This window comes from Nematolebias whitei, chromosome 17, assembly GCF_014905685.2.
Source record: "Nematolebias whitei isolate Nwh7 chromosome 17, NemWhi1, whole genome shotgun sequence".
Taxonomy (NCBI): domain Eukaryota; kingdom Metazoa; phylum Chordata; class Actinopteri; order Cyprinodontiformes; family Rivulidae; genus Nematolebias; species Nematolebias whitei.
This window is the reverse complement of record NC_056514.1, coordinates 17752417-17774056: the sequence shown is the minus strand read 5'-3', so window position 1 is coordinate 17774056 and position 21640 is coordinate 17752417. Positions and strand designations below refer to the sequence as shown.

Below are 21640 nucleotides of genomic sequence, written 5' to 3'. Positions count from 1 at the left end.
GTTGTTCATTACAGTGAGTTGTTCATTACAGTGAGTTGTTCATTACACTGAGTTGTTCATTACAGTGAGTTGTTCATTACAGTGAGTTGTTCATTACACTGAGTTGTTCATTACAGTGAGTTGTTCCTTACAGTGATTTGTTCATTACAGTGAGTTGTTCCTTACAGTGATTTGTTCATTACAGTGAGTTGTTCCTTACAGTGAGTTGTTCCTTACAGTGATTTGTTCCTTACAGTGATTTGTTCCTTACAGTGATTTGTTCATTACACTGAGTTGTTCATTACAGTGAGTTGTTCCTTACAGTGAGTTGTTCCTTACAGTGATTTGTTCATTACAGTGAGTTGTTCCTTACAGTGAGTTGTTCCTTACAGTGAGTTGTTCCTTACAGTGAGTTGTTCATTACAGTGAGTTGTTCATTACAGTGAGTTGTTCATTACACTGAGTTGTTCATTACAGTGAGTTGTTCCTTACAGTGAGTTGTTCATTACACTGAGTTGTAAATAGTATATGGTTTGTCTCAATACTTTTCTTCATGGTTTTATCAACCAGATGAGTTAACCTTTAGTTGCTGAGGAATCAGAATTTAAATAAAATATCAAGTAGCTTAATTTTTTCATAGTTTACCATGACACTAAAAGTACTAGTACAGTAATAAATGTGTGACAGAGTCTGTTTACATTTTACAGATATTTCCACATCAAGAACACAGATGTCACCAAGACAACCAGCAGGTTGAACAAAGTATTTAATTTTGACAAAGAGATGCTCCAAGAAGTGAACAGTACGGTACAAAAAGTTGTCAAACGGTACAACAGTGAGTCATTAGCCGTCGCTGCAGGAATGTAAGGAGTACCAGGTGAGGACAGGCTCTGCACCTGCCGAGTGTCAGCAAAGGCCTCTCAATTAAAACGTTACATCAGATTCAGCCCTGAGGAAAACACAAGTATTAAAAAAATATTTGTAACAAAGACAAACTGTATTTGGTAAAAGTTACTGAGAAGCTTCCAGGCCTGCTGACACACCTGTTCATAAAAAGAACCGGGAGCACCGGAAGAATAAACAAAACAACAAACGGCACAATGAAAATAAAGAGCGGTAGAGTTCAAGGAGGAGGTTCTGACTCGTCATGGTTTCTGAGAGCCAACGTTGAGGATCACAAAGACCTTCTCTGAAACCAACAGACCGGCTGGGAGGCCTAAAGCCCCAACCTGAGCCTGAGGGTTCATGGTGTCTCTGGTCTGCAGGTAAGACTTTATAGACCAGCTTGTTGGCCCAAGTCCAGGACCTGATTGTGTGTAAAACCAGAATGCAACGACCTGCATGATCCCAGATTTATTCACAGGGAACAGATCAAAGGTTTGAACAAAGACATTCTAATTTTTAAATGTTTGGACTTGATGCAGCAACACGTTTAAAAAGTGAGGACAGGTGTCCACTTCTTTAACATCCAGGAGCTGCTGGAGGGACATGCATCATTCCAGCTGTTCAGTCTTTGACTGTTTCAGATGGTCAGAGGTCTGGACTGCAGCACCTGGACTCCGTTGGGGTCTGGACTGCAGCACCTGGACTCCGTTGGGGTCTGGACTCTTGAATCCGGGCTGCTGTGGTGGACGCAGGACATTGTCCTGCTGGAAGACGTCAGGTCTTCCCTGAAAAAGGCTCATATGGATGGGAGTGCATGTTGTTCTAAACCTTCTCTAATAAAGAGGCCTTTCCAGATGTTATATGAGCTAATGCACCCCCATACCATCAGAGAGGCAGACTTTTAAAGAAGCTGGAACTGTTCATGTCTTTGTTTAGTACAGAGGACATGAGGACATCTATGGTTTCCAACAAAAACGTTCAGTTTTCCACTTGAAACGAGCTCTGACCCACAGAATTCAATTCTTTGTTTGATAGAGCTTTAAGCAGCATGTTGAGTTTCCAGACAAAGATCCATGAATGTTCCTGAGTTTTACCAGAAGACAATCAGACCCGTGTTCAAAGATCCTGACGTTCATTTTTAACATTTTAGAAAGACGAGGTGAGATTTAAAACGTGTTTTAGTTTTGGTTGAGAATCGTTTTACAGCCTGATGAACCCCTGCCCATCTTTACTTCTGAGTCCTGACAGACTTGCCAATTAAACAACTTTCTTATAAAATTATGCAGCCGTTTCTCATTCAAAACATTTTTTTTAAACAACCTTTTGTTAGTTTTTCCACAAATTGTGCATTTCTTAGTTTAAACATCGGATGTTTACCGTGTTCCACAGATAATAAATTAGGGGTTCATAAGTTTTGCAAATCATCGCATTCTGCTTTTTCTTTATGTTTTACACAAAGTCCCAACTTTTTAGGACTTGGGTTTTTGTCCATTTGTAGAGAATGAAAGTGACAACTGTTGTCCTGAACCTTCAGAGGCACGGAGAGGAGAGCTGTTCTAAAGATGGCCGCCCTTACAAAGTCCAAAAAGAAACAAAGACGACCGTAAGAACTGGCAGCTTTCAAACTGAAGAAACATTTCTCCACCTAAAGGAGCATACTCCTGTCTAGAGGGACTAACGGGGTGGGGGACCCCTCAATGATCCCAGCTGGGGGCGTCAAAGTGCTTTGGAGGGACACAAGAAGAAAACACTTTTCATTCAATGGTTGGAGCTGTTTGCAGCTGAAGTGTACGAGCTAACGCTGCTAACACTCAAACACTGATGGGAACATGGCCGACGGTGCAGCTTGGTTTCTTCTCCGTCCCATTTTATAGAACGCTGAACCAGAATCTCTTCGACTGGCTGAGAAATTAAACGTCTCTGACATGTGCTAGCGAAGCCAATAAACATGTTCAAGAATAAATAAACCACATATAATCAAATACTTAGAAAATCTTTTACAAAATTAAATATCTTTGTTATTTCAATTTATCAGACAAATAAACCATAAATAGCCACGGGATGGTGCTGCTCTGCAGGGAGCCCTCGGTCCACGGGGTGTCAGTTGATCAGTACCTGGGGTCCGGACCGAGGGGGGGGTGGGGTTGGCCCTAGGTGCAGTTCAGGTAAAGTTTGTGGGTGCTGGTTGTCAATCAGATGAACCCTGGTCCACTGTTGCCATGGTTACTGACAGGGAGACGAACCTGCAGGATGCCGAGTGAGCCTGGACTGGACAAACAAACAGAAGACAAATTAAAACAAGCATAAAACTATTTCTTTTGTTAATCATTCTTTTATTCCACTTCAAGTGGAGGACTTTGAAGCTCCATGACCACCTTTTGTTTTTAGTCATAAGTTAATGAAGGACGACTAGTGTGAAATTAATTACAATATCACTTTTTTAAAAATCAAACTAAAATAAATAATCATCAATGAAACGACAAAGATGGAAGGCTGGATTTAATTCCAAATGTTCAACTCGTGGACTCGAGCCTGTGTAACCGTCAGATGGTACAAATCAAACAGTCCAAGCGCCCCCAACCCTTTTGTTCATGAGCAACATGTGCAGAATGAAGTTCTCCAACCTGGTGAGGAGCTGGTTTCCTCCAAACGTGACGCCTGACGTTCAGACCAAAGAGTTCAGTCTTTGTCTCATCAGACCAGAGAAGTTTGTTTCTCCTGGTCTGAGAGTCCTTCAGGTCCTTGTGTCAAACTCCAGACGTCTGCCATGTTTCTTTTATTAAGGAGTGTCTTTCATCTGGTCACTCCACCATACAGGTCTGATTGGTGGATTGTTGCAGAGATGGTTGTCCTTCTGGAAGGTTCTCCTCTCTCCACAGAGGAACACTGGAGCTCTGACAGAGTGACCATCAGGTTCTTGGTCACCTCACTGACTCAGACTCTTCTCCTCAGATCGCTCAGTTTAGACGGTCGTCCAGCTCTATGAAGAGTCATGGTGGTTCCAAACTTCTTCCATTTACGAATGATGGAGGCCACTGGGCTCACTGGGACCTTCAAAGCAGCAGATATGTTTCTGTTTCATTCCCCAGATTTGTTCCTCAACACAATCCTGTCTCAGAGGTACAGACAGTTCCTTTGACCTCATGCTTGGTGTTTGCTCTGACATCACCGTCAGCTGTGGGACCTTCTACAGACAGATGTGTTTCCAAATCAAGTCCAATCAACTGAATTGACCACAGCTGGACTCCATTGAAGTTGTAGAAACATCTCAAGGATGATCAGTGGAAACCGTTCCTGAATTCAGTTCGAGCTTCATGGCTGTGAATACTTATGTAAATGTGATTTCTTAGGTTATCTGAATTTAATAAAATTGTACAAATCTCTAAAAATATTTTTTCTCATCGTCATAACGCCACTGTCATTTTATTTATATAGTACATGAAAACAACAAAAGTAAACCAAAGTGTTTTACAGTTTAGTCAAATTAAAATGAAAACAAGAAAGAAGAGCAAGAAAATACATCTTGTGTCACTGTGGGAAAAGAAAGTGAATAAAATACAAGAAAAATCTGCTCCAGCTGGTTCTCAGACTGCGCCTCGATCAAACGCCAGGGGCAAAGATTTAAAGCGTCAACAGTCTCTTTAAATGATCAGGTGAACTGTTCCACAGATCAGGAGCAGCAGCTGAAAAAAGACCGATCACCTCTGGACTTCACTTTGGATCTGGGGACATCTGAGAGGAACTGGTGGGTAGACTGGAAAGTTACTACTGGAGTCTAGCTGTTAAGAAGTTCACATAAATAAGACGGGGCCAGATCTTAAGACTTTAAACACAAGCAATAAAATCTTAAAACCAATCCTGACGTGGACGTGAAGCCAGTGGAGAGAAGTCAGGACAGAGGTTATGTGTTCATGTTTTGTAGTTGCTGTTAAAAGACGAGCTGCTGGTTCTGGACAGATTGTAAACGATTCAAAGATGATTTATCTAAACAAACATAAAATGAATTACAATAGTTCAAACGGGAGGTAATACAAGCGTGAATCACCTTTTCAAGGTCTCTGAAGGGGAGACAAGACTTCACAATGGCAATGAGTCTTAGATGGAAGAAACTGGATTTATCCGTTTGTCTAAGTTAAAAGTACTACCGAAAATAACTCCCAGATTCCTGACAGTGGAGTGGTTGCATGAATCCAAGGGGCCAAGAGAGTCGGGAGCAGTACATTTACCAAAGCTGATGACCGTTTTATTTTCAGTTAAATTCAAGAAATGTAGTTTCAACCAGACTTTGTTGTGGTTTACAGTTCAAGAGTGGTTCCAGCGGAGTGACCCTCTCTGAATTAATGGCCATATACGGTACAACTGAGTATCATCAGCAAAGCAATGAAATGTATTTTCTAAAAATGGACGTCAAAGACAACATGTAAAGATTAAAAAGCAGTGGGCCTTGATAGACCTCTTGAGGGACCCCACAGATTAGAGGAGCTGCAGATGAAGAACATAATGGGGTATTGTTGTGTAGAATTTTGAGTAAACAGATTAATTTAACACAATTTGAATTAAGGCTGTAACAAAACAAAATGTTCGTTCAAATGAAAGTGAAGCTCTGAAAACTTTCTGGATGCTCTGTAAATCCAAAAAAGGCTAAAAACCAAACACGACTGGACTTTCATTCTGAAGCTGAAGACGTCTGGAGTGTGTGGAGCTCACAGCTGCAGGTTAGACAGGAACTACTCATCCTCACAGTGGAGGCTCGTTAGACCCTTTCATTTGTCTGCCTGGCTGCTAAATGAAGCTTTTACATCAAACAGGAAGAAACAGCTTTAAACAGAGGAGGAGGTCTCAGATTTCAACTTTTACACACAATGCAGCAGTAAACATCCGAACATCTGTCTGAACCAGACAGAGAGTCTAACGAGCCTGCACTGTGGGGGTGAGTAGTTGCAGTCTAACCTGCAGCTGTGAACTCTGCACACCCCAGACATTGTAGAACTGATAAAGGAAGAGAAGTGTCTTGAGCTTCAGAATAAAATTCCAGTTGTTTTTAGGCGTAATACTTGCCATCTGTCCCTGCTTCATTTGTATTTTTATATAACATACTTGTGTTTTCCTGGAGATTTGATGTTTGTCGGTCAATAAACAGTCATGTTAGTTTAGAGCAATTTGCTTCATCCTTTACCATCTAAAGAGACATTCTTGGCCCTTCGTTCACTAAATGGCTCCTGCAAGACCTTCTGCATCACTGATGATCAACTGGTGGCCCGTGGACCACTTAAAGTCTGTTGGAGGGTGCTTTTCGGGACATTATAAAAAAAAAAAATTGTTTTTACTATTTTAAACTAAATTTAAACAATGAGTTATGAAGGGGGCAGCACGGTGGCGCAACTGGTAGAGCTACTGCCTCTCAGCGAGCAGGTCCCTGGTTCAAATCCCGGTCCAGGGGCTTTTCTGGGTGGAGTTTGCATGTTCTCTCCGTGCATGCGTGGGTTTTCTCCGGGTACTCTGGTTTCCTCCCACAGACCAAAAACATGTATGTTAGGCTGATTGGTAACTCTAAATTGTCCCTAGGTGTGAGTGAGAGAGTGAATGGTTGTTTGTCTCTACGTGTCCCTGAGATGGACTGGAGACCTGTCCAGGGTGTCCCCCGCCCCTCGCACAGTGATTGCTGGACATGAGCACCGGCGACCCCCGTGACCCAAAATGGAAGAAGCGGGTAAAGATAATGGATGGAAGAAGTTATGAAGGCTTATGTGAAGTTGTTTATATGTCCTTCTTTGAAGAAAACGTTCATGTTTTACTTCTTGTATTAGTGCTAGTTTATTTATTAGTAAATGACAGGAACAAGCAACGCAGTTCAGTTTTCTATTAGTTTTAGGCTCTAAACAGCTGGTGTCAGGAAAATAATCTCTCTCTAATTGTCAACAAAATGAAGGAGATGATAAGATAATGGACTTCAGGAAACAGCGTGGAGGTCAGCACTCCATCTATAAACAACACTGAGGTGGAGCAGGTCAGCAGCTTCAAGTTCCTCAGTGTTCATGTTCCTGAAGATCTGTCCTGGACTTTACAAACAAACACTGTGGTCAAAAAACCCTGACAAAGACTCTACTAACTAAGAAGACGAAAGAAGTTTGATACGAACACCAGCATCCTCACCAACTTTTATAGGTGCACCACTGAGAGCCTGCTGACAGGCTGCATCACAGGGTGGTATGGGAACTGCACCAGTCAGAACTGGAAAGCTCTACAGAGAGTGGTGCAAACAGCAGAGGACATCACTGGTACCAGTCTCCACACCATCCAGGACATCTACCACAGCCGATGTCTGCGTAAAGCACACAGCATCATGAAGGACCACACCCACCCAGCACAAGGACTCTTCCATCTACTACCCTCAGGCAGATGATACATCAGTCTGCCATCATGTACAAAAAGACCCAGACAGTTATTATCCACAAACTGTCAGATTACTGAACTCTTGACAATAACTTTGCACTAAACCACATCTGTGACGACTAATATGTTTATTGCTGCTGCACGATGTGGCTGTATCATGTGTGTCACTACGTTAACATCATAATTCATCTCAATGTCACTCACTACCTGTGCAATAACCTGTCACACAACAAGTGTAGTTTGTTAGTTATGTGCAAAATATATCATGTATATCAGATATCACTTAAGCTTATTTATTACTACCTGTGAAATACTCATTTATACCAATTCATCCTACCTGCACCGTCATATTCTATCATGTTGTTGTTTACTATATTATTTTGTACTTTGTAATATATTTCTTTTTCTCTTTTTGGTACTTTATTTTGTACCCTTATTACATGCTTTAGTATTTCTTTTGTTCTTTTGTTTTTAGCGAGTCAAATCGGTTCTTCTCATCTTGAACATTTCATTGAACTGTTGACCTTGTGTTAACATGCATATGACAAATAAACAATAATAACATGGCTGATTGGGTTAAATGTGACCTGGGACGGACGGAGCAGGAACATCTCGTCAGTGCAGACGTACTGACCTCACAGGCTTCCTGCAAACCGTCACCTGTCGGCCCGTCGGACCCCTGGAGGAGCTTTCAGAGTCTTGTTCTGAGAAAACACCAGAAATCTAAAGATCAGTACAAGTTTAACAAGTTTCATCCGTTTGTTGTTTATAAGCAGGTGACACGTCAAACGTTATTTTTAATTGAATTGCTTGATTTCTTCTTGTGGAGCGTTGCTGGCTGCTCACCTTGTGCTTCTTACATTTCATGGAGAAGTTGTCTTCGATGAGAACACATTCTGCTGGAACGAGAGAAGAGTTACAGACGCTCCGCACGTTCAGGCAGGAAGTTCATGAAAACACTCTTTCGACAGGAAGTGAGCGTACCACCATCAGTTTGTGCTTCTCATGTACCGGACACTAAATAAATCACAGCAACTTTAGGATTTAATCACTTTTTGTGAAGTTACAGCCCGACGCTACAACCGTCTGAATTTATTTTTTCTATCATCATCACCTCATAACTGCAACAACAAAACTATTTGATAACTTTTTGTAATTTTATTAAGAAATATACTAAAGTAGTCAGATGTTTGTAGGAACAAGTTTAGCTCAGTTTGTCTTGCTACCAGCTGAGATGTTTGTAGTCCACCTGCAGTGAACTAAACTCATCAGATGGGTGGAAACAAAGACCTCCACAGAAGATCAGAGCAGAACCAAACCAGGAACGGCCTGCAGAGCTCGGAGCTCTCTGTAATACTCAGAGACGTCCAGACCAGGACTCTTCTGAGAGCTGACTATCATGGTCACTCTGAGCTGCAGAGCTCCGGTGTGGGGATGAAACCAAGACCCAGAAAGACCAGCAGACCTGCAGGCCTCCTGTTAGCAGAGGCTCTCCTGAAGCCTCTCTCCAAGAAGGACCCTCAGACAGTGAGGAACAAGGTTCAGATCCACTCATCAGCTTCCGTTCTAAAGGTAAGTGCTCATCACCTGCCCCTCCATGAAGCACGGTGGTGGCAGCATCATGCTGTGGTTGGAAACTGATCTGAATGGGGCAAAGTACCCAGATATCTTCAGTAAAACCAGAGCTCAGGACCTCACACTGGACCTTCAACATGATGGCGAGCCCAAACACACACAGAGAAGTCTCACAGGAGTCTGAAGGTTCTGAACATCTGGAGATACCTGGACATGGCTCAATCAGCAGTCCTGATCCAACCAGACTCATTATAGAAAAAAAAATGTCAGGATGCACCTGTGATGCAGGTGAGCCACGTTTGTTGCATCAAAGTGAAAACGAGTCGAGGCTGTAACTTCTGCTACAACAGAGTCAGTTCTGGATGAATCCTCCTGAAAATGTCACGTTTCTGCTTTTTCTTTTCAAACATGGTTTCAAGTTTAACTATTTTCAGTCAGGTCATCTGGACGGTTTCTTTTTTTGCTGAAATGTTTCTCCTTCCATCCGGAAGGCTTCATCAGACTTTTTTGGTTTTGAACCAGTTTGAAGTGACTGTCGACGAGGAAGAGGGCCAGCTCCAGAGGAGGGGGCGTTGCCAAAGACACCATCTTAGCACCAACATAACTGGTTTGTTCCACTTTGGAGTAAGCTGTTTGGGGGAAGAATCAGTTTTGTGTTGTGTTTCCTTGACTGATGAAGCCTTCTGGATGGAAGGTGAAACGCTTCAGCAAAAAAAGAAACTGTCCAGATGACCTGACTGAAAATAGTTGGATTGTATACCTGGATTATTGAGCATGGACTTGTAATGGTTTTAAGTTGTGTTCGTCGTCATGAGGCTGTGTAGATTAATGAAAACAATCAGAGCTAAACTGCAGGACGTGGAGGAGGTCTGGACACTTTGTGAATTATTCTCTTTATGAAAATGTAAACTTTAGGCAAGAGCAGATTTTACGCTGAATGAAACCAAAATATTAGGATGAATAAACCAAAGCAAACCAGTAACAAACATAAGAACATGAGACAAAACTGTGGGAGACAAAGTTTGACCCCGCTCACCTGAGTCCAGAGCACACCTGTAGTGGTATTTGCTGGAACAGCCTTTAAAGAAGCAGCCCAGCGTCGCACCTGGAGCGAGACACGCTGAACACACCTGCACAACATCAGGATGACGAGACCAGTCAGTGATCGTGACGACAAATAAAACCAGTTAATGTCAAAGAATCTATGTGGAGCACGAGAAAACACTAAGCACGAGTGGCGTTTTATGGAAAAGTTTGAACTAATTATTATTAGTAATTAGTAATATAATGTACCAATTATTTTATTAGCTGTTTAAATCTGTCTGAACGGCCTTTGGACAAACAGCTGACGTCTGAACACACTAAACTCCACGAGCTGAAATTAATATGAATAACCGTAATTTCTGGACTATAAGCCGCTACTTTTTTCTCAGGCTTTGAATCCTGCGGCTTAAATAACGCTGCGGCTAATTTCTGGAGTTATTTTTTTACAGGGTAACAAGCTTCATGCCATCAAAACATTTAGCCTCGTCACACCCGGGCGCTCTCATAGCTGTCCAATACACACAAATGGACTGTACTTATCTAGCGCCTTTCTATCTGATCAAGATACTCAAAGCGCTTTACACAACAATCTGTGTCCTCATTTACCCATTCATACAGCACTCTACTAGATCTATACAAAGCTAATTGAACAAATCATTCTAAAGCAGACCTGGGCATTGTACGGCCCCAGGGCCACATGCGGCCCTTTGGTTGACTCTGACCGGCCCCCATAAGGAGAATTACAAAATACATATGTAAACAAATGAAGTTAACCAAATCCAGATATAGATCCTCTCTCACTGATGATGTCAGCTTTGCTTCACATCTCCACCTCAGACCTTCAACCTGACTTGAACATTTCCGTTAAAGCCCAACAGAGACTAAACTTCTCACACTAAACAAGAAAAAAGAACTGAAAAACACCAAATGAGATGTTTAGACTACAAATGTAGGCACGTAAAGAACCGGGACTCGAAATCACAGTTCAGTGACGATCACTATTATATGATGTTTCATAATATTTGGAGTACAAAGACAATATTATGATATATTTACAAAGCTAAGAACTTTTTCCAGCAGTATATAAAACTCAAAATGAGTTTTGGGGTGAATGTGACTGAAAATGATCATTAATATAACGTCACAAATGGTAAAAATGTTAACAGTTTACCATTGTACTGGGAAATTTAACTGAATAAATGACATTTTTTGTAAGGAAACCTCGCTTTTTTGTTGCTTAATCATAACAAATACTCTTACCAGCTTGAGCATGCATCAGGATATCTTACCAGCTTGTTAAAACAGTGCTATGTACTGCTTTTAATAATGAAATACTATTAATATTATGCAGTATTGAGTTAAGTTGAAATCAGGTCTCTCTTGTAAATGAGTCCTCGAGGCTCAATGGGATTTACCTGTCTAAATAAAGGTTGAATGAAAAAGTCATTTGTGCCAGCCCTCCACAATATTTGTTGTTTCTCATGTGGCTCCATGGAAAAAATAATTGCCCACCCCTGGTCTAAAGAGACTAATCAGAGCTTTATCACATTCATACACCGATGGGACACACATCAGAGGCTATGAGGGGTTCAGTGTCTTGCCCAGGGACACTTCGACATGTGACTGCTGGTGGATTTGAACCCCCAACTCTTGCATTGGAGGACTCTAACCACTCAGCCACAGCACGTCTCTCTTGAGGGGTGGGTCCTCATGGCTCAACGAGACTACCTGTATAAATAAAGGTTAAACAATTCTGACCAATGAAATTACCAAACAGGTCACAGTGGACCAATGAAAATCAAACGCACTCGAACTAAATTCTTCAGATCAGTTATTTTGCGCTTCATGCTCACACCCTCATCATGGAAACACAAAGAAATGCACATGATGCATTTTTCAAGTTAAAGCCATTGATCTGGCTGTCGAAGAAGGAAATAGAGCTGCTGCAGGTAAGATTGCAGTTTCCTGGTAGGCCAATGTATTTATTTATTTATTTATTTTAACCAGCCGAGGCACTGTTCACAAAAAAACATTTACTGTACGCATTTAATTAAAAGTATAAAATATCTTTCTATGTAAATATCTTGTTACAACGTGGACACCCACGTTTTATAGACAAGCGCAGCCTATATATGTACAAAATTGTATTTTAATTAATTAATTTAGTTAGTGGGTGTGGCTTATATTCGGGTGCGCTTGATAGTCAGGAAATTACGGTAAATATTTCAGTCACACCAAACACTCGGGACTTTAGCGTCTTAAGTGGTGGACAAATGACAGGAAGTTTACTGTAGCCTACGGTACGAGGAGTCGAAACAATTCCTAATAATTAATTGTACTGTATGACATCAGATCTGTGTACTGTGTACCTCGTGGAAGCAGAGTATGGATTCACTGAATACTAGCATACAAGTACACAGTGAAATGTCAGATCATGTTTTAATCAACTGCTCAGTGATCAAAGTTTTCCCTGTCTGGAAAAAGTGAAAGTCATTTTCCAGGATTCCCAGAGTCCCTGCTGAACAGCCAAACCCTAAGTGGATCTCTGTGGTTCCAGTAAACCTAAACATGAACCGCTGCAAACATCTGGTGACTGGAGTTAAGCTGGAAGAAATTACATTGGTCTTTGCTGCGTTCAGACTAGCCATTAGCTCGTCAGTACTGTCAAACGTAAAGAGTCTCCAAACTGAGGCTGGTAAAACTTCAAGATGGCTGGAATATCCCTTTAACCTTTCAGGTCTCTCTTGTAAATGAGTCCTCGAGGCTCAGTGGGATTTACCTGTCTAAATAAAGGTTGAATGAATGAATAGAAGACTTTAACTTTGTTATTAATGTTGAACAAACTGAGTCCAGGAACCTGTCAGTCTGTTTTTAACCTGTGAGTTCTTCAGTCTAACATCTATTAGTCTCACTGAGGCTCAGGAAATAACACCTGCTTTGTTCCAGCTCATCATAGTGAACAGCTCTACATGACATAGATCTACATGACATAGATCTACATGACATAGATCTACATGAGCATCTTTACCGTCTCCTGGGCCACCTTCACAGCCTCCTCCAGCCCGTACACTCTGCCCTTCACCAGGAACACGCCTGCAGACCAGATGCCACAGTCCTCGTGGAGCCAGTACTCGCAGAGCTCCTGAGGCAGCACAGGCGGGCTGTACCAGTCCTGCACATCTGCTGGGCCGGTATCAGACCGTGACCGTTTAGCTGCTGGGCTGCGGCCCCCTCGGAGGCCCTTCTGCTTCGGCTGAGCTGCCTGCACGAGGGCCCACGACCTAGCCCTCACGCTGCAGGACGAAGAGTCCGAATCACTGAAGTCGTCCTCATCTTCCTTGAGGCTCAGACCGCTGGATGGTGCTTTGGTGTTTGGTCGGTAACCTTCGGGGTAATAGGGTCCGTGCAGGTCTCCCAAGTCCACGGCGTTGGCCGAGAGGCCACACAGGCAGCAGACGAGCGCTCGCTGTTGCTGGCTGTGCTTGGCTGGCCGGCCCAGACGCAGACAGGAAGTGCTGGGTACAGCTGGAGAAATAAAAGCCTGCTGCTGGCCCTTCTTAGGTGGCGTCTTCACCTCCTCGGGGTAGTTGATCAGAGCGCACAGCGACGGCGACGACTCCTGACGCTCGACGTGAACAAACGGAGAGAAAGCGTCCAACCTCGGGTCCCTCTTGTCCTCCTTGTAGTTGACATATTTGAGCTTGATCTCTGGCTCCTTTGGAGCAAAGATCAATGAGGTCTGGCTCCATCTGGGTTTCTTCCGCCTCCGTTTAGGAGTCCGAGCTGGCTTCGTCTTGGCAGTGGGAGACACTTTGCTACCAGGAGATTTCCTTTTGGTTTTGCCTGGGTTGTTCTTTGGAGGATTTGATGGTGGCAGAGGGGGTGAAAACTTTGGCACTTTCATTTCCACTGACGGTCCAGGCTGAGAAGGCTCTGGCTCCTTCTTTGAGTTCCTAAGTGCAGCAGAGGGTTTCCTTTTAGACCTTACAGTGCTAATCTGCTGTGCCGGTTCTTGGTTTGACCTCAGGAACTGAGGGCTTTTTGTGAGTGCACTACTACGAGACTTCGTCTTGTTGCTGGGTTCAGAAACAAATGTAGAGTCTTTGCAAGAGTCAGCCTTAAAGTTACATTTACCTTTTTTCACGGTCACGTTTTGATTCACAGACAAAGGAACATTCACGTTACTTCTCCTTTTAGACAATCTACCACTCCTCTTAGAAGTGCTTGAGGTAAAGTCAGGAGGTGTACATGGGGAGGCACTGGCTTTTTTATTGGTGCGTATGCGTCCTGATATTTTATACCGGCTTGAATTTATATTCATGACTATTGCCTCCAGGCGAGTCCCTCTACCAGAACGGGCTGGCAGCTTCCTTTGCTTTAGAGTTGTGTCTAGAGTCTTTGCATTACCGTTGACGTGAAAAACAACCCTATTGTTTTCCAGATCATCTGTCAGCATGGCTTTCCATCCATGGGCTGATTGTTTAGTTTCATCTGAATGTAAACTCGTGGAGTCATGCATGACACAGCAGCTTGGCTGAGTGGGCCTTTCCAAGCCCCCTTCATCTCTCTCGGGGTAAGAGGCATCAGCGCTGGGTGAGCTGGAGGCCTGAGGGAGCAGGAACACATCTGTCACATCGTCCAGTGAGGTAGCAGATGGGGAGACGGGGTCCTCCAGGGGACTCCTGTAGTCCTTGCTTAGAGAACACAGACCTCTGGCACCTGTGCTGTCCGAGTCCTGCTTCTGAGACATAACGAAGAGCACATCAGAGCTCCCTCTCTCATCATCCTCCTCTCTGACAGGAACCTCGGGTGAAGATTCGCTAAGTGCTCCGGAACTTGACCAGCCATTGTGCTGAACGTTCTCCAAACCGTTCTTCTTGTTCTCTGGAAACTTGTGCTGCTCGTTGTCTCCTAACAGCTCTTCCAAGAAGCCATCACTAGAAATGTTTCCACCGTTCAACCCAAGAGGCTCCGGAGCAAAGCTTGTCCCCACATCAGTGTCTGGTCCAGACTGAGCCAGAGAAAACGGGTGAGCAGGTTCACTCTGCAAGGCTAGGTTTAGGGGCTCCTGCATCTGCTCCAAGCAGTCCTGGTTCAGTGTATAGCTGGTCTCGCTGGGCCCGTTATCTGTGTCACCAAGAGGGTGGAAGGAAAACTTGCTGATAGGCGACACGGTGTAAAGAGGCATATGTTGAGATAAGGAGCTGTGAGTGGAGAAGACATGAGACCTGCTCACGTAAGACACGGTGACTGTAGTGTGGGATAAGGCATTGTCTGGTTGAACTCGTTCCCCTGCTTGAAGCGTGACATCTGAAGAACCAGTCTCAGTGGTGGTCCTGGAGTCTGGGTACCAGCCAGGGCTCTTGACCATTCGCAGGACATCGTGAGGTGCTGAGGCGAGGACATGTTCCTCCTCTCTCCTGCTCAGGTCGATCACAGTGGGCATGCTGGAGGTGGAGACATCCTGAGGCTGTAGATCATCTAAGCTCCCAGGCTCCATAACAACTAGAAGATGAAGAAGAAAATGGCTTCATTTGTATCTGAAGTTTCTCAGAACACTGTATGGTTCAAGCACCGTGTCTAAAATGACGTTTTACTTTTGTACTTTACTTTCAGTACCCACGTTGTAAACGTGTAATTATCAGAGTCAGAGATTCTTAATTGTCATTCGCACCTCATGTGGTACATGTGGTGGAGCGAAATTATGTACACAGGGTCCCAGTTACATCCAACAATAAAATGTAAAAGAAAACAATGATTACATCTAAGATATGAACTAACATCTAAGTTCATATCTTAGATGTTATCATTGTTTTTCTTTTACATTTTATTTTGATATATATATGTATAAATATATATTATATAATATATATATATAATTTATATTCTTATTATGTGTTATAAGTGAAAACTAAGTGAACCAACTCAACTTTCTCATTACCGTTTTTTATATTTTCTTGCGTACATTTTTGCAGACTCCTACATACTTTGTGCTATTTTAATTATTCTTACAGATAAACATTCAGCTCATTTGGGTAAAGTGTGCTGTGCATTTAACTGTGTAACTTTTATACTTATCAAAATATTTAACTTTATTTAAAAAATCTTCAATAAAATAGATCAAGCCTGCTTCAATTTCAAAAAACATTCCTCTCTGAAATCTACAGCATAGACGCTCCATTTTTTTTTTATTAATCTTTATCGTTTAGCTACTTTTTTGTTAGTTTTAGCCTTTAGCCACAGTTTTGCTACTTTTGGCTGAGTGGTAATTTTAACTTTTGGCTGATATTAGCTTTTAGCTAGTGTTCTGCTAGTTTTAGCTTTAAGGTGCAGAATTCTTCCTAATTTTTGAGAACTCATCTTACGTCCCACATCTCTTTCAGGTATGTACCTGAAAACAGTGTCTTTCAGCGTCTTGTTTTAGGACTTATCACAGCCCCCCAGCATACAGAGTACACCCCCACCTTCCATAGTTAGATTCAGTAAGTTTCATTCAGAATATTCTCTTTAAAACAGGAAGTGAAGTATGTATTTACCTCGTCATATGGAAAACACGGTCCTCTCTCGCTTACAGGTTGTGAATTTATAAGGATTTAACAATAAGATTTAAACATATAATGTTTGCACAGCAACTGTTTGTTTGAGGCTTACTTTTTAGTCTGCATCTTGTGAACCTGGCAGTTGAGAAGTGAGACATGCAGGTGTGGTTACCATGGTGACCATTGAGCATCTGGCCAGTGTTGCCAGATTGGGCGGTTTTCATTCTGATTTTGCAGGTAAAAATTGTTTTGGGCGGGTGGGGATAATTTGGGTGTATTTGGAGTCAGATCAGCGGTTTTTGAGTTAATCTATTAAACACATTTCAAACAATCATTCATCATTATTGGTTCAAAGATCCCCTGACCTTTCTTCATCACTGATTGGCATCATCTCTGCCAGGGCATTTACAACAGAGAACTGGTGAGGCAGTTTTAGTGGACGCCTGGTTGAGCTGGGGGACACGTTGCAGTGGTATGTCGGAGCAGCCGCCATATTGGATGTGGCATAACTGCCGGTCAACTAATAAAGGAAATGCACTTAACTTTATAAAGCACCGTTCTACAAAGTGCTTTATGTTAATGCCGGTCATTCACACACACTAATATATGTGGAAATCAAACAGGCACCAAAGACAAGATTTAAAGTGATTATTAAAAATGTTTATTCATAAAATATTTAGGTTAAATGTAAGCACTAAGCCAACATGTGTATTCTTTTGGGTGTTACAACTACTAATGTGTGTAACACTATTACTGTGGTGATAAATATAGAAATATTCATATTGAACATTTAATCTGTGTCTATAATAACCAGATCCTGTTGATTCTCTGAATAAAGAACACTAACATCTTGATCCAAGTTCAATAATCCAGGTAGAAAAATCTAAAAAAGTTAAGTCAGGTCCTCTGTATGTTCAAAAAATAAAAAAAATATATACTTTTTTTTTTTAACATCCTGAGGACCTGACTTAACGAACACTAACATTCACATGTAACTGATTTTGATTAATCATATTGATGAACATATAAACACCAATATATCTTTTTTTTTTTGGGTGGGGGGGGGGGGGTATTGTGTGTGTGTGTGTGTGTGTGGGCGGGTTTTTGTGTGATGAGGCGATTTTTATCAGATATTTGGGCTGGAAAACCTCGACTATCTGGCAACACTGCCTCTGGCAGCAGTTTGAACTAATCTTCTCTACACTTCTACAGTTTATCCATCGTTTTCCAACATTCATTCATTCAATCTTTATTTATACAGGTAGTCTCATTGAGCCACGAGGACTCATTTACAAGAAAGACCTGTTCCAGACAGAACATGTAAAGTACAGACAACAATAACAGTAAACAATAATAACAATAAACTACGTTACAATAAAAGTAGTGTTATAAAACAATAAATCAGGGTGCTAAAAGGGTGGTAAAATACTAAAAATAAGAACATATTTGCTTTTATTTTCTATTGACATTATCTAAAATTTGTGAAATTTGTTTAAAATAAATCCAATAGTAGATTATTACAGTTAAATGTTGGAAAACTAGGCAGTAGCTGCAATGAAACCTTTCAAAAATATCTTTAGAAACTTTAACGTTTTTACTTTTACTTTTTAGAGACATTTCACTGCTAGCATTAAATGTTTTTAACTATACCTGTACTTTTTATTCACGCTTGTAAAGAACTTAGAAATTATTAAACAAAAAATACATTTTATCTAGGCTCTGTACTACCTTTAAGTTAATAAATGCCAATAATTTGAGATTATTTTCACAGTCGCAGATGTCTGGTTAACTTTACTCCCTGACAGCTCAGGTGTGCTAATTAGCTTAGCTACGGCTAACGCTAGGCCCGGCTGATCCCTCACGTCTGTCTCCATTATCTTTTTAACGGTTTAAATGAATCGTCGCTAAAAATCTAATTAATCACAATAAAATAAGTGTCACGAAAAGTTGCACAAAGCCTTAACAATCACTCGTCATTTCGGGGAGCCTTACTTTAATAAATTTTGTATATATTAATCAAACGTGTATAGTTTTTAAAATTTGCTCACCTGCTAAAGACTGTTACTAACTTCATTAACGGCCGTCAGCTAAATTTTAAAAATAAAGATTTGATCTTAAAATAGGGATATTTACCGTATTTAATTAAAGCCGAATTCAAGAATAGCGCCAAACAGTCCAAAATAAAGTAAAAGTCTGCTACACAAGTGCCTAAATTCAAGGAGAAGGCAGATTTAGGTAAACCGCAGATTAGTTTTCATGGAGTTCGGCGTCACGTTCTTCCCAGTTGGGACGGTACACATCCGGGCAAGGCCTGGCTGGCTGAACAAAGAGTGAACGGTGCTCCGCCGAGCTGCCGAGCCAAACTTACCCGGACAAACCCGAACTGTTTCTTTTTAGATGTCCGGTTAAGAATCCATCACAGCCCGCATCTCCTTCAACAACACACCTTTTCTCAGGGATTCCACTGGAAGTAAAACACAGAAAAGACCTCAATTAAATAAATATTCACTCACTTTGCAGGAACACGCCACTCTGAGCAGCACTTGTCAAAATTCATAACGAGCTCTCCACTTCCTGCTCAACCCTTCAAAATAAAACACCGGCTTTATTGTTTATTTATTTAAAGATGTGAATAAAACGCTAAATTAAAACCTTACAAAAAGCGTTGTTTAAATAAGTATAATAACATTCATATTTTACAATAAGTGTAAGCAAATAGGTAACCATTGTACATCTCATACACCTAATTTTAACCATATTTGCAGAGTGGCAAAAGTTCCAGATGAACCCAAACGCATCATGAAATACAAGGGTTGTTTGGAAATAAAACTCATTTTTTCATCTTGAAAAAGTTTATTCTTCTAAATAATTGAATGTGTTTGGCATTTATTTGAAAACTCCGGCTTGTTGCAGGTAACTTGACAGGGAAGTGACAGGGCTGACAGCTGCGGAGGAGAAAGACCTTTAAGCCTTTAGGGAACTGTTTTACTTCTCATTATTACAATTAACAGTTACTAAATTATTTAGAATGATAGCACAACCGTTTAGTTATTATCAACCAAGCCGCTGTCGAAGCTCAAAAATCTTTAAATTCTCTCCCTCATGACACACGCGCGCGTACACACACACACACACACGCACACGCACACACACACACACACACACACACACACTTAAAGTCGTCTTTTGTTCTCAGCACTTAATGACGATTCAATTCAGTTTATTTATGTAGCGCCAAGTCACAACTTGTCACAACTAATGATGTTGAAGCATTGGATGCTAAGGAGTATTGTTCTGCACTGTACAGCTTTTGACACTGTGGATCATAACATCTTGTGTCATAAACCCTCAGAAATCAGTTTCTCAGAACACACCACTGGTTGGTTCTCTAACTATCTCTCAGACTGGAGGCAATGTGTTCAACATAATGGTACTTCCTCCAGTTATTTAACAGTCAACAATGGTGTACCACAAGGCTCAGTCTTAGGACCCACCCTCTTTACAATCTACATACATAATGTAGGTAAAAACATCCCTGATGCATCCATACATTTCTATGCTGATGACACAGTTGTTTATTGTCGAGCTAAAACTGTTGCTAAGGCTTTCCAGCTTTTGAAATCTGCATTCAACATCATCCAGTCAGATTTGTTCCACCTCAAACTTGTCCTAAATGCCGACAAAACCAAAGGGATGCTTATTTCAAATAGGAAGTTGGTCCCAGCAGTTCTTCCTCTGATCTCATCCTCAAATGATGTCCCGATTGAGTTTGTTGATTCCAATAATATTTGGGTATCTTGGTCGACTCACATCTCTCTTTTAAGCTTCATGTGGAAAACTTGGTAAAGAATCTGAAAGTTAAACTGTTTTTTTTTTTTTTCAGAAACAGATCCTGTCTAACCCTGAATGCTAGGAAACGCCTTGTATCTGTGACTTTCCTTCCCTCCATTGATTACGATGACATTATTTACATGAACGCTCCTACAAGAACCCTGCAGATGTTGGATGATGTCTATCATGGTGCACTAAGATTCATAACTGGCTGTGATTATCGTACCCACCACTGCACCCTGTATTCACTGGTTAACTGGACATCATTAACTTCACGCAGACTCTCCCACTGGTACATTTTCATCTTTAAATCACTTCTTGGTCTGCTGCCTTCATACATCTCCTCCTACATGTCTCTGCGTGAGTGCAGTTACAGCGTGCACTCTCAGGACATTATTACCTGCAGTGTTCCCTCAGTGAGGAATGAACTTGGCAAAAGGGCCTTCTCCTACTCCGCTCCCGTTTCCTGGAATATCTTACAAAAAGATCTGACTCGCTCAACCTTGACCTTAAGGAACAACTGCTAAGTTCCTGGCAAAAACCAACGCAGACATGTTCCTGCTTTTAGCATTTTACTCAGCTTTATAATGTAACTTTTTTTTAACATATAATTTCTTCTATTTACTTTTCATTTTATATGGTTTTATATGAATTTCTGTTGTTTTTATCTCACCTGTGTTCTTTGTTAAAATCAGGTCTCTCTTGTAAATGAGTCCTTGCAACTCAATGAGACTAACCTGTATAAATAAAGGTTGAATGAAAAAACACCTCCTGGAGTTGTCGTCACAGTCAACGAATGGGAAATCCTACTCTTATCATGTGACCCAGCTCTCAACCAATAATATCTAGCCATCTTGTGTTCTATAATGGGTGGGTGCGTGGATGTCTGGGAGTTGTAGGCATGTAGCTGAAACTACATTTTCTACCGGAAACGGAATCAGATCATGTTTTAACACAATATCATTCTAAATATCAAAATGGGATACATATATCTAGACATTTCGTTAAGTTAATATATTATCTGATAAAATTATATTTCAAACCCCACAGCTTATACAATGCTGCAGCTAATTTATTTATTAATTAACAAAAAAAACAAACATTTAATGTACATTTTTATGTACGTTACCAGTACCTATTTAATTAAAAGTAAAAATATATATATTTATGTGTATATACACTAGTCCCTCTCTACTTTGTGGTTTTGGCCGTTGCGGACTCGCTTTTTCACGGTTTTTCAACGTAAAATTGTACACGACACACGATTGTCAACTTTAATATTACTCATGTGATTGGGACCTTATGGGATAAAAAGTTAATGAAAAAATATTTTTTGTACAGGTGCTGCCATTCTGTAGTTTTCTTTCAATAAGCCTACACTGTCAATAAGCTCA

The 21640-nt window shown here is 41.2% G+C and overlaps 1 protein-coding gene and 1 long non-coding RNA gene across 2 annotated transcripts; both read right to left on the bottom strand.

Annotated features, from left to right (window-relative positions):
* Window positions 1–2944: 2944 nt before the first annotated feature.
* LOC119423952 lies at window positions 2945–9944 on the bottom strand. The gene is made up of 4 exons (XR_005187485.1): window positions 9869–9944; window positions 8104–8153; window positions 7892–7961; window positions 2945–3132 (listed from the first exon to the last, which is right to left on the bottom strand). It is a non-coding gene; the product is annotated as an uncharacterized LOC119423952 (long non-coding RNA).
* Window positions 9945–12886: 2942 nt separating this feature from the next.
* Window positions 12887–18833, bottom strand: si:dkey-94l16.4 (transcription factor 20). Its single transcript, XM_037691610.1, has 3 exons — window positions 18784–18833; window positions 14421–15381; window positions 12887–13829 (listed from the first exon to the last, which is right to left on the bottom strand). Exons 2-3 carry the CDS (start codon window positions 15374–15376, stop codon window positions 12887–12889), a joined length of 1899 nt encoding a protein of 632 aa, XP_037547538.1. The 5' UTR covers window positions 15377–15381; window positions 18784–18833.
* Window positions 18834–21640: the final 2807 nt, after the last annotated feature.

What these genes read in the sequence shown, in the direction of transcription:
- si:dkey-94l16.4 (XM_037691610.1), bottom strand. Translation starts at nt 15,376, where the DNA reads ATGGAGCCTGGGAGCTTAGATGATCTACAGCCTCAGGATGTCTCCACC. An exon ending in GATGAAGGGGGCTTGGAAAG is followed by an intron (nt 13,830 to 14,420) that starts GCCCACTCAGCC and finishes TGCTGCACTTAG; the next exon opens with GAACTCAAAGAAGGAGCCAG.